The sequence below is a fragment of the Scardinius erythrophthalmus genome (assembly GCF_964197995.2).
Source record: "Scardinius erythrophthalmus genome assembly, chromosome: 16".
Taxonomy (NCBI): Eukaryota; Metazoa; Chordata; class Actinopteri; order Cypriniformes; family Leuciscidae; genus Scardinius; species Scardinius erythrophthalmus.
This window is the reverse complement of record NC_138236.1, coordinates 8,689,596-8,701,939: the sequence shown is the minus strand read 5'-3', so window position 1 is coordinate 8,701,939 and position 12,344 is coordinate 8,689,596. Positions and strand designations below refer to the sequence as shown.

Genomic DNA, 12,344 nt, shown 5'->3' with positions numbered 1-12,344 from the left:
TGTAAGATAATCTGTGAGCTTCAACTCAACCTATCAGGTCTCTATCCACACAGCTGCGATGTAAGGCGAGCTCTATTAGCCTATTAAAGGCTGTTTCCATGTTGGATTCCAGCTCCTTCGTTCTTGTTGTCGGTTTGTGGCCCCTAGGTGGAGAACAAAACGATACAGGAATGCTTTTGTACCTGCAGCGATTGCATTTTTAAATAGAAATAGTAGATGAGATGACGCACTTTGCATGGCATTTTAAATGGATAGTTCACCCACGAATTTTGGGTGCAAATTAAGTTGTTCCAAACCTGTAGCCTATTCATTTCTTTCTTCTGCTGAACACAAAAGATGATATTTTGAAGAATGTTGGTAACCAGTTGATGGGCCTCATTGACTTCCATAGTATCTTTTAAGTCAATGGGGCCCATCAACTGTTTGGTTACCCTATCTGGTTACCTTCGGGTACTAATAAAGACGGTCTTGCGACAATGCTGATCATAGCATCCATTCCATTGAACCGTTAATCTGAAGCTGGACAGACTTGATCTTCTCTTGAGTGCTTGTCAATGTTTGCTTCACTATAGCATCTCTGCTGACAATGGCCTGAATGCACAGTAGCTATGACATAAAGGATTATTAGGAACACCATACTAATACTGTGTTTGACCCCATTTCGCCTTAACTCTACGTGGCATTGATTCAACAAGGTGCTGAAAGTATTCTTTAGAAATGTTGGCCCAAATTGATAGGATAGCATCTTGCAGTTGATGGAGATTTGTGGGATGCACATCCAGGGCACGAAGCTCCCGTTCCACCACATCCCAAAGATGCTCTATTGGGTTGAGATCTGGTGACTGTGAGGGCCATTTTAGTACAGTGAACTCATTGTCATGTTCAAGAAACCAATTTGAAATGATTCGAGCTTTGTGACATGGTGCATTATCCTGCTGGAAGTAGCCATCAGAGGATGGGTACATGGTGGTCATAAAGGGATGGACATGGTCAGAAACAATGCTCAGGTAGGCCGTGGCATTTAAACGATGCCCAATTGGCACTACGGGGCCTAAAGTGTGCCAAGAAAACATCCCCCACACCATTACACCACCACCACCAGCCTGCACAGTGGTAACAAGGCATGATGGATCCATGTTCTCATTCTGTTTACGCAAAATTCTGACTCTACAATCTGAATGTCTCAACAGAAATTGAGACTCATCAGACCAGGCAACATTTTTCCAGTCTTCAGCTGTCCAATTTTGGTGAGCTCGTGCAAATTGTAGCCTCTTTTTCCTATTTGTAGTGGAGATGAGTGGTACCCGGTGGGGTCTTCTGCTGTTGTAGCCCATCCGCCTCAAGGTTGTGCGTGTTGTGGCTTCACAAATGCTTTGCTGCATACCTCGGTTGTAACGAGTGGTTATTTCAGTCAAAGTTGCTCTTCTATCAGCTTGAATCAGTCGGCCCATTCTCCTCTGACCTCTAGCATCAACAAGGCATTTTCGACCACAGGACTGCCGCATACTGGATGTTTTTCCCTTTTCACACCATTCTTTGTAAACCCTAGAAATGGTTGTGCGTGAAAATCCTAGTAACTGAGCAGATTGTGAAATACTCAGACCGGCCCGACTGGCACCAACAACCATGCCACGCTCAAAATTGCTTATATCACCTTTCTTTCCCATTCTGACATTCAGTTTGGAGTTCAGGAGATTGTCTTGACCAGGACCACACCCCTAAATGCATTGAAGCAACTGCCATGTGATTGGTTGTTTAGATAATTGCATTAATGAGAAATTGAATAGGTGTTCTTAATAATCCTTTAGGTGAGTGTAGTTGTTTTACATTCCGACAAGTTAGTGCTGTGGGTAGTAAATACCCTCATCTATCCAGCCTTGGTTAGAGAGAATTTGCACCTACAAAACTCAACACACACATTAATTGGCTCTAGAGACTATAATATTCTATCTAGAGAATGTTTGGTATGCTGTGATTTATGAAAGCATATTTATTTATTTAATCAAATAATAGAGATTTCTTTAAATCATATAGTTTTCGAGGCTCAAACATACAGAACAATGCCATAAGGGATGATTACAGTTATTAAAGTCATAATGAAGTCATGATTAATGGTTCCTACAGGGTGAGATTAGAGCTATTAAGCTTGCCAAGCGATACATTTGATTCATGCAGTCCTGCAGAGTCAGATTCAGTTCACATCAGGCCTGAGACAATGTCTGTTGAGTGGATTCTGTTTGCACACAGTGATTTTACATATTTACATATTTTCTTTGATACAGCAACTTGCTACTGTACACAATATTGGTCACTAAATGTTTTACTAGATATGTACAGGTGATACCATAGAAAGTGGTGAATTAATATTTAATAAGGCACAAATAAGGACTGCATACATTTAAAAAACTCTGATACCAAACCGAATTTTAATTCTATACATTTTATTGTTGATGTGGCATTCATAACTCCAGGATTTATTTCCTGCTTCCATTTGAATTGATGTCTAAGCTAAGTTGAAAACATAATTCAGGATCCATCTGTTTGAATGTTTAAAACATTTCCATACATTCGTGGTATCAACGCAACTGCTTGACATATTTTCAAAAAGTCATTAACCTTATTTAATTTTATTATCCGTCTAAAATAAATCTAATATGAAGACGAATTACATTTATTGTAAAATACAGCTCAGATATGCAGGTGGTGATACAAATATAAAGTTAATGAGCCTAAAGAAGAATAGCATTACTAACAAGCACTAAACTTAAGGAATATAGTTTTGAAACCAGTTTTGTGAAGGATTGAGGCATGCTGGCCTTTTGTAGCAGACAGGCTTCTTTTTTTCACAGCAGCGTGCACTCCGCCATTTGAAATCTTTTTTAGGGTCCAGGGACATTGAAGCACATAAGCCATTCGAAAAGTCCAACGGTTGCCCATCATCCCAGTGGACGTAACTGACACTGGGTTCATACTCCTCCTGCCAGTACCACTCTGTAGTTAGTAGACTGCGGCGGAGACCGATCCAGCCCGTCCCGTCCTCCGTGGTCAGGTTATCAGCCATGTCCTCCAGGACGGCTTTGCTTACAGGACAGGCAAACTGATTTCCATTATTCACGCAGTACTCAAGCGACTTCGTCCAATTCAGAGGGTCAGGTCCAACTGCAAATGCTCCAGGAACCAACACACAGCCATGAAGATCTGAATGCATAAATAAATGAACATTTTTACCTTCACAATTACATGCCTTGTAGCTGGGGATGTGTACCATTCAGAATTGAATTGAGAATGTTTCTTTTTTTATTATTATTCTATTAATTCAGTTCCTGAAATTGAATTGAGGTACCAAACAGGATTCAGAATTGGGTAGCACTTTAGAATATTGTTCCATCATTAATGAAGAACTACACAGGAACAAATGAGTGACACACTATTAACTTAGTAAATATTAACTAACAAGGGAACTCTGATTAATTAATTAATAGTGCTTAGTCGAATGTGGTAGTTCACTATTAGCATAATGTAATTAATTCTAAAGTGACGGTCGATCATGGTGACTCAAGTATTACCAAATCCTTCAGAAGGAATGGCTAATTATTTGGATCAGTATTCTAAAGTGAAAAACATGAAAGCTCTCTAGTCAAGTCAAGTCAAGTCAACTTCATGTATATAGCGCTTTTAACAATGTAGATTGTTTCAAAGCAGCTTTACAGAGGTAAACGTATAATTTAGGGTAACAGAGATTGTTTTGGCTTTATAGCGGTTCTTTAATAAAGTTATTTTTCAGCTAAAGTTAGTTTTGATTGATTTGCTTCCGTCGCAACGATCATTTGTTATTAAATTAGGGGCCGCTAAGACGACACCATTCTCTCTACACAGACTTTAAACGCGAACCTGTGAGAAACGCTGATGGCGTTCACATGCGCATTAGGAATTGGTTCTACAGTTATGTGCATTTGAATATATGTGCGCAGGTTTGTAATTCCCTACAAACCAAGCCTAAACAATGTACTGGTCTTTCCTTATAGATTTTGATACAGAATTTTATTTTATTGATATATATATATATATATATATCTAGTAATGACTGCAATCATTCAGCGTTTGAGTTTTTTGTAAGGTTTTAGATAGTAATGCCTCAAGTGTTAAGACATCCTTCTAAAAGAACTACTAATCATTTGGATCAGTATTTTAAAAAGAAGACCATTCTGTTACCCAGAATTGCTAATCAAATTTGAATGAAAGGAAGTAGAATTAACATCATGCAGTATAACAGTAATTTTAACTAAAAAAGAAAAGTTTATCTAGACAGATAGATAGATAGATAGACAGATAGATAGATAGATAGATAGATAGATAGATAGATAGATAGATAGATAGATAGATAGATAGATAGATAGATAGATAGATAGATAGATAGATAGATAGATAGATTTTTTTTTTTTACCTGGTTTTTCATTGATGGGAATAGCTGGGCCTCCAAAAACTACTTTTGTAGACATATATTCCAACATATATACAGCAATCTTTGAGGTTGGATGCCAAATTGTGGCTCTTCGGTCTGCAATAGTTACTTCAGTCGAAGAGTACTTTGTGCCGGCAATTGCAGTCCATTCAGATGCTGAAAGCAAACCTTTATGTGTGCGCACATCATCTTTGCTGTCTGTTTCAGCTATCACCACAGCCCTGCCATTTTGTGAATAAAACTGCAGCAGATAGCAAGCAAAAAACATGGTGTCTGGGATCAACTCCACAATGAGGCCCGGACTGACAAGTCTGAGGGACACTCTGTCCGAAGCATTTACCAGTTGAGATGTCTCCAGGTTTGAAAACGGCAGAAGATCTGAGTAAGTAGCTTCTAACTGGCTACCATTGTGAAAGAGCGAAGATGAGTTTTCTGACAGCACAAGTAACTGGGTCTCGGCCACATTGAAGATGGATGGCACGATAAAGCTCCGACCCTGAAACTTTGTGGGAAGAATCTGATTCATTACCATGTTACAGTTACAGTCTGCAGTCTCAACACATGGGTGGGTGAATATCACAGCTACTTCTTTGCTAGATCTGACCCTCAGCACGGAACCGTTGGTCTGAAGCTGGACCAGCTGGTAGGAATCGATATCGAACGTCTCTTCTTGAACATCTGTTGATGTTTGCTTGACTACAGTGATGGTGTTTTGACTGTCCACCGCATTGATAATGAGTAACTTGAATGAGTTGTATTTCATGGTTGTACTGACAAGCCTAGGAAGGTTGAAGGATTCAAGATACCCTGGGTAATCCAGCAGAGGGATCATATAGTCTGTACCGAGATTTACCGTGGGCTGGACGACACTGGTCTGGATGCTTGATGCCCGCTGACTTTCAGAAACCACTGTGATGTTTTTGTCACTGGTAACTCTGATAGATAAGATTGAAGAGCCTATCTTATTTACTTCAAAATAATCTGTAAACAGCACATCCATGGTCTGCCCTGACTGCTGAATTTGTAAGTTTTTCTGTGTGTTTTTGTAGAAGACTGTGAATGTAGTGTTGTCATAAAGGGCTGTGACTTTTAGATAGTTCCGGGGAGAGGATGGATAGAAGAAACCGAGGTTCTCTGGAAAGGCAGTGATGAAGTTGTCTCCATAGCTCACTACTGTAAGACCTTAAATAAAAATATTCATTGTACATGAGCTGTACTGCATTCCAAATAACTTAAAAATAACAGCAGCTCATAAAACATTTTCAGTTGGTATTTAAGAGTACAACAGAAACTGCCCAATCTGGGAGAAACCAGATCAGAAAATCATCAGTAAATTAATATTACATTTATTCACTTAGTAGACAGCTTTATCCAAACCACAGACACAGAAGATAGTAAAAGAGCTTCCCTTACCTTGGCAAAACATTGATGCGATCAGCAGAACAACAAGCATGATTATGGCTTTAACTTGCTGGAAGAAAAGAAAGACTAAGAGGAATAACAAAAATTGATTGTAAAATATGTTCTGGCACACATTAATATATTGAAGGTTTTTAAATACATGCAACACAGAATCCCATCACAAAGCAACTAATTAGAACAAACTGAATTAAACTGATGACAAAAAATTCTAAAATCCATAGATTGTCAAAAAAGTAAAAACAATCTAATATCATCCAGGTAAAAGACAATGAAACAACAAAAAAGTTGTCTTATATGTCTTAAGATTTTCTCTGCATTTCATACAAGGTAAATATGAATTTCTTTGCAGAAACTCAATTACAGCAAAAACTCTTACCAGATGTCTTGGTCTGCACTGTTCTCCTCTAAGAATCACCTATTTGCCCTTATTTTAGTTAAAACTCATTTGACTTTCAAAATGTATGCTTTGCTCTCAGATTTGCATAGGATCCTGGCTACGCAATTGAAATACTGATACATGCTTCAGTTGACATAATGACTTTCACAATGCAAAATCATGCTACTAAATTCCTAAAATGCCATACCGTACATCCACCAGATTTGCTCAAGAGCATTTAAAAACATGTTTCCAATTGTTATTACAATCGTTTCGCCACAGTTGTTTACAGCATAGACAGGCAAATGTGGCATTACTGATAAAAACAACACTGTATACAGCACAAGTTCACTCACGTGATGTTAACAATTAACATCTATGATAAACATGTAGCCTGCATTAGATAAAAACATTTTAGAGTGTAAACTTGGATTATAGCTACACCAGGGATGGGCAACTTCGGTCCTGGAGGGCCACTGTCCTACAGAGTTTAGCTCCAACCCGGAAAAAATCACCTGCCTGTAACTTTCTAGTAATCCTGAGGACCTTGATTAGCTTGTTCAGGTGTGTTTGATTAGGGTTGGAGCTAAACTCTGTAGGACATTGGACCGAACACCCTCCAGGACCGAAGTTGCCCATCCCTGAGCTACACTGATAAATGACAAATACTAAAAAAAAAACATTAGGGGTAGAGCACAATAAAGGGGAAGACACAAATTATGAATTAAAAAAATAATTGATTGAAAACAATTGAATTTGTAAATTAGTTACACAAAATAACTAATATAAATATATGTACATACATATATATATATACACTGTATATATATATATGAAGAGTTCAGATGCAAAAGCCTCTAAGTGCCATCTGAAAATTTCTTCTAGAATGATCATTTTTATCAAGCTCGTATATTTAAGTTCAATAATTTCACTTAAATGGCAATGCAAATGACCTATTAATTGTCATTTAAGTGAAATTACTTAACTTAAATATACAAGCTTTATAAAAATGATCATTCTAGAAAAAAAATTCAGATGGCACTTAGAGGCTTTTGCATCTGAACTCTTCATATATATATATATATATATATATATATATATATACACACTGAATGTATATGTATAGGTGTCTATGTGTTTAAGAACCCTAGATTTGCCTAGATGACATTGCAGCATGGAGGCGATGGCAAGCTGAAAGGCGTAAGCCAACAGAGGTGAACATACCCAAAATGCACCACAAGCCAAACAGGCTTGAAGGAGTGGCCCTTTTCAAGAGCATTGTGAACGTATGACATTGTATTCACCTTAACTAATTTCACTTTAGGTGCCTGCACTTTAGATCACCCTACATTCCAACAGTTTTTACAGTTGTCCAGCTTGAGAGCCTATTCAGTTTGTACGATAACAGTAAGCCATAAAATAATTCATTAACTATCATGGTCAATAACATACTTTATTGCGTTTTTAAAAGAGCTACATATTTTAATGTTGAAAACAAAAAGTGTTAAAATGGCTTTATATTATGCATAAAACAACAAAAAATAAATTAACAGACATGAAATAGTAAAAGTTTTTATATAATTGAGAAATTAGTCGTTATATAATGATTAAACTCTTGATTGGTTAACGATGTAAACATGATTATCTAGTTTATCAAAGGTCAAATCACTGAAGTATAGGGCCTTTTTGTAGCAGACGGGCCTCATCTTGGAGCAACAGGGCACACTCTTCCAGGAGAAATCATTGTTGGCGTCCTTAGACACAGAAGCGCACAAAGATTTCCAAAGGTTCTCTTGATGCCCATGAGCCCACTTTGTGTAGTTTATGCTGTATTCGCTGTTATTGCCGTTCTTCCAGTACCACTCTAATGTGAGCAGACTGCGCCGCAGCCCGATCCAGTACCTGGGACCGCTGTCTTTTTGCAGAAAGTTGGTCATCTCCCTTTGGGCCCTTGCGCTGCTTGGTGTGCTCAGCTGTAAAGTTGCATTTAAGCAGTAATCATGGGACTCGGGCCACGTCATGACCTCAGTAGTGCTGTTATATAGTGCAGGATCTGCCATACAGCCATCACGATCTATGTGCATTCAAACATACAGTGACGTTTTCAGTAATCACTGGGAATTTTGATTTCATTCATACTTTAATGTAACCAAGTAGGATGATATATTTGTCAATTACTGTAAAACTCAATTTTGCTTTATTCATCTGTGCATAGATAGGAACATTTGTGATGCATTTACATAAGAAAACAATAGGAACACATTTTGTTTGTTTGTTTGAAGATTATCTGATTATATTTTCTATATGATGAAAGAAGACTGATTTTTACTGTCAAGCTCTAAAAATTTCTGTTAATTTTTTTTTTGTTTTTAAAAGAACTTTATTATGCTCACCAAGGGTGCATTTATTTACATTTATGCATTTGGCAGACGCTTTTATCCAAAGCAACTTATATTGCATTTCAAGGTACACATTTACATTCTTATCAGTTCTTGCTTTCCCTGGGAATCGAAACCCATGACCGCCAACGCGCTACCGTTTGAGATACAGGAAGGCCATTTGATTAAATACAGTAAAAACGTAAAATTGTGAAATATTATTGATATAAAATATATTTAAAATAACTGTCTTCTATTTGAAAATGTAATCTACTCCCGTGAGGGCAAAGCTGAATTTTCAGCATTTTCTCCAGTCTTCAGTGTCACATGACCCTTCAGAAATCATTTTAATATGCTGATTTGCTGCTCAAGAAACATTTCTTCTTATTATTATCAATGTTGAAAATATTTAATATTTTTGTGTAAACCATGATACATTTTGTTTTCAGGATACTTATTTAAATAAAAAGTTTAAAAGAACATCATTCATTTTTTTTAAGTCCCTTTTTATCAATTTAATGCATCCTTGCTGAATAAAAATATTGATTTATTTCAAAAATAAAAATCTTACTAACCTCAAACTTTTGCACGGTTGTGTATAAAAGTAGTATTATTATACTGTGCATTGTAAATAAATAAATATATAAATATATATAAAACATATTGTGTCTGAATCCAGTTTCATGTCACGTGTCATTCAAACATCCAGATGATAGCATCCAGATTTTGCTGATCACTAAAGCGATCCAATCGCAAACCAATTCCTGATTTGATCAATTAAATAAAATAAAATTCTGCTGTACAATTTCTTTCTTCAGAATTACGTAACATTTCAGAAGTAAAAAAAAAAAAAAACATTTCATGTTGACTCTAATCAAAATCATTATCACATTCACTCTAGGATAAGAAAGGTATCACTTTACCTGGATCTTCATTTAAGATCACAGCTGGGCCTCCGTAAGGAATTCCACTCTCCATTCTCTCAAACATGTACACTCCGATCCTGGATGCTGGATGCCAGATGATATGCGTGCCACTAAGCGACACTGTTACCGAAGAGTAGTTTGAATTGGCAACGGTTTTCCAGTCAGTGGATGAAAACAAATCGGCGTCTACATACACATCACCTCTACTGGCTGTTTCGGCTATGACCAAGGCCTCAGCTCCTGTTGAGTTCATCTGCAGCAGGTAACAGGCAGCAAACATGCTCTCTGGCATGAGTTCTAAGACGAGGCCTGGACTGATAAGCCTGATGGACACATAGTTTGATGCAGTGATGAGCTGGGGTCCACTTTTGAGGTACGGGAAGGTAATTAGATCTGAAGGATTTGAGGCTAGAATCGCTATATTCTGACTTCTGATCATGACATTCGTTGTGGATGTCACTTGCAGCCATGTTGAATTCAGGTTCTTCACCGACGGCACAACAAAAGTCCGACCCCACAGATTTTCGGGGAGAACATGGTTCATCACCATGTTGCAATCACACCGGGTAGTTTCAGCGCACGGATGGGTCAACAGCACAGCCACGGAGTTCTTAGAGTACACTTTAATCTCTGACCCATTGGTTTGGAACTGGTAAAGTTCGTACGGTCTGAGCGTAAAGTTAAAGGCTTGTTGAGCATTCATGCCAACTGTTTGGATGGAGATGGCGTTCATGGTGTTCCAAGCATTGATAATGATGCATCTCCAGTTGTCCAGAGCTAACAGTTCCTCCGTGTTGTACAAGGATGCCAGCATCTGATTGTAATTGATGAAGGGGATTGAATACAGCTTTCCGAGATTCTTTACAGGTTGAACGAAATTAGACTGCATGCTGTCGCCTCGCTGACTGATCCAAAGAACCACGATCAATTTGCTGCTACTGATTCTGACGGAATAAAAGGAGCGTGTGAACTGATATTGCTCGACATACTCGGGAAAATGAACAACTTTAGTCTGCCCAGATTGTAGCTTTTCATTATATACGTTTGTGTGGTTGATGGTGATCGAGACGGTGGTGTCGCTGTAGAAAGCAGTAATTTGGAGCGTGTTGGAGGACTCTTGTGGATGGTAGTTGGCAATATTCTCCGGGAATGTCGTGATGAAGTCTTTTCCATAGCTCTCCACTGACAGCCCTGTCAAATCGTCAGTTTAGAGTTCATTATTTTTATACAGAGTATAGATGATATAACATTCCCACAATTACGATTTCCTTCAATTCTGGATTTCCTACAATCACTCTGCACTCTTTTACACTCATACATAATAAAATCATTTAAACTCCAATCAATATTTCATGCCCTTTTATTTGCTTATTTGTTAATCAGCCGTATTACAAGTAGGAGAATGTGCTGTCAGATGGTCACATGGTGAAGACCTGGCTATTTTCTTAATGACCATCTAATTACACACTCTTAAAAATAAAGGTTCTCTATTGACATTGATGGTTAAAATAACTAACTAATTTCCATATTAACTAATATGGAAACAAGCTTAATCAGTAAGTAATTTCAAATTTAGGACTAAGATAGTTCCTTATTAGGAAATCAATAATTGCTAAATGAGATTCAACTCACTTCAACTTCAACTATCAACAAACTCTGAAAAATGATAAAGAATTACCAATGAATTACTAATCACAACATTATTGTGTGTCTGAGACGTAATCAATCATCTTTTTTACACTGAATATAGACATAAAATGCATCACCTAGTCACTACTAGTAATCTGGACCATTATTTTAAAGTAAAAAAAGATCACTAGTTGTTCTTGAAGAGTGACTAGTAACACTTGAGTATTTAGTGATGCATTTTCCGACCACATTAAGAGTAAAAAAAGACTATTGCTCACATCTCAGACACGTTAATGTTGACTAGTAAATAATTAGTCATTCTTTATGATATGTCATAGTTAGTTATTAGTTATTAGCAAGTTGACCGGCCGTATCGGCTTGCCTTTCCGCCGGACTCTGCCAGCAACGCCGAGAGGGGGTCCTGGCACTGGGCACTCCAGGACCTTCTTACCACTCGCCCAGGCCTGCACCTGGAGAGGTCACTCCAGCTTCGCTGTCTCAGCGTTGATCCAACACGGGAGCAGCAGACACCAGTGATAAGCCCAGGCTCGTTTGGTGTAGAGCCGGGCGCTAGGGGTTGCTCTCGACGATGGGAGGAGTCCCCTGACTCCATTGGGAAGTTACCGCCCGCCCCAACCCAGGCAGCCCCCGGGCAATAAGGTACTACCCCGCCACAACTTGCTTGCTTCATCGGGTGCGTGAAGCTTAGACAAAATCGACAAGCTTGTTGTAAAATCGAGCACCAGGCAAACACCAAAAGAAAAAGGAACAGAAACCGCTAGCCCTATGGCTGGCTACCTGGAACGTCAGAACAATGTGCCCTGGCCTCTCTGACGACCTCAAGCAAGTTGACGACGCCAGGAAAACAGCCATCATCGACCGCGAGCTGGCCAAGCGGAACATTGACATCGCGGCCCTCCAGGAGACACGCCTCGCCTCCAGTGGCAGTCTCAAGGAGAAGGACTACACGTTCTTCTGGCAAGGCCTGGAGTCAGACGAGCGCCGACTCCATGGCGTTGGCTTTGCAGTCCGCAACATCCTCCTATCGTCAGTCGAACCTCCTTCTCAGGGAACTGAGCGCATCCTCTCACTCCGCCTCACTACCTCCTCGGGACCTACACACATCTTTAGTGTCTACGCCCCCACACTCA

General features: G+C 38.8%; 2 protein-coding genes across 3 annotated transcripts in view; one reads left to right on the top strand and one right to left on the bottom strand.

The window, feature by feature from the left end:
• Positions 1-12,344, top strand: part of aste1a (asteroid homolog 1a) — a 41,872-nt gene that overhangs the window by 15,390 nt on the left and 14,138 nt on the right. The gene's annotated exons all lie outside the window — the stretch shown is intronic.
• On the bottom strand, positions 2,429-6,783 carry LOC308704773 (IgGFc-binding protein-like). Of its 2 annotated transcripts, none has more exons than XM_081389332.1 (4): positions 6,617-6,783; positions 5,876-5,950; positions 4,445-5,644; positions 2,429-3,198 (listed from the first exon to the last, which is right to left on the bottom strand). In XM_081389332.1, the coding sequence occupies exons 2-4, from the start codon at positions 5,913-5,915 to the stop codon at positions 2,765-2,767; spliced, it is 1,674 nt and encodes a 557-aa protein (XP_081245458.1). In that variant the 5' UTR covers positions 5,916-5,950; positions 6,617-6,783; the 3' UTR covers positions 2,429-2,764. The 2 variants fall into 2 exon arrangements, with proteins under 2 accessions (XP_081245458.1, XP_081245457.1); XM_081389331.1 differs by having other exon boundaries at positions 6,261-6,758.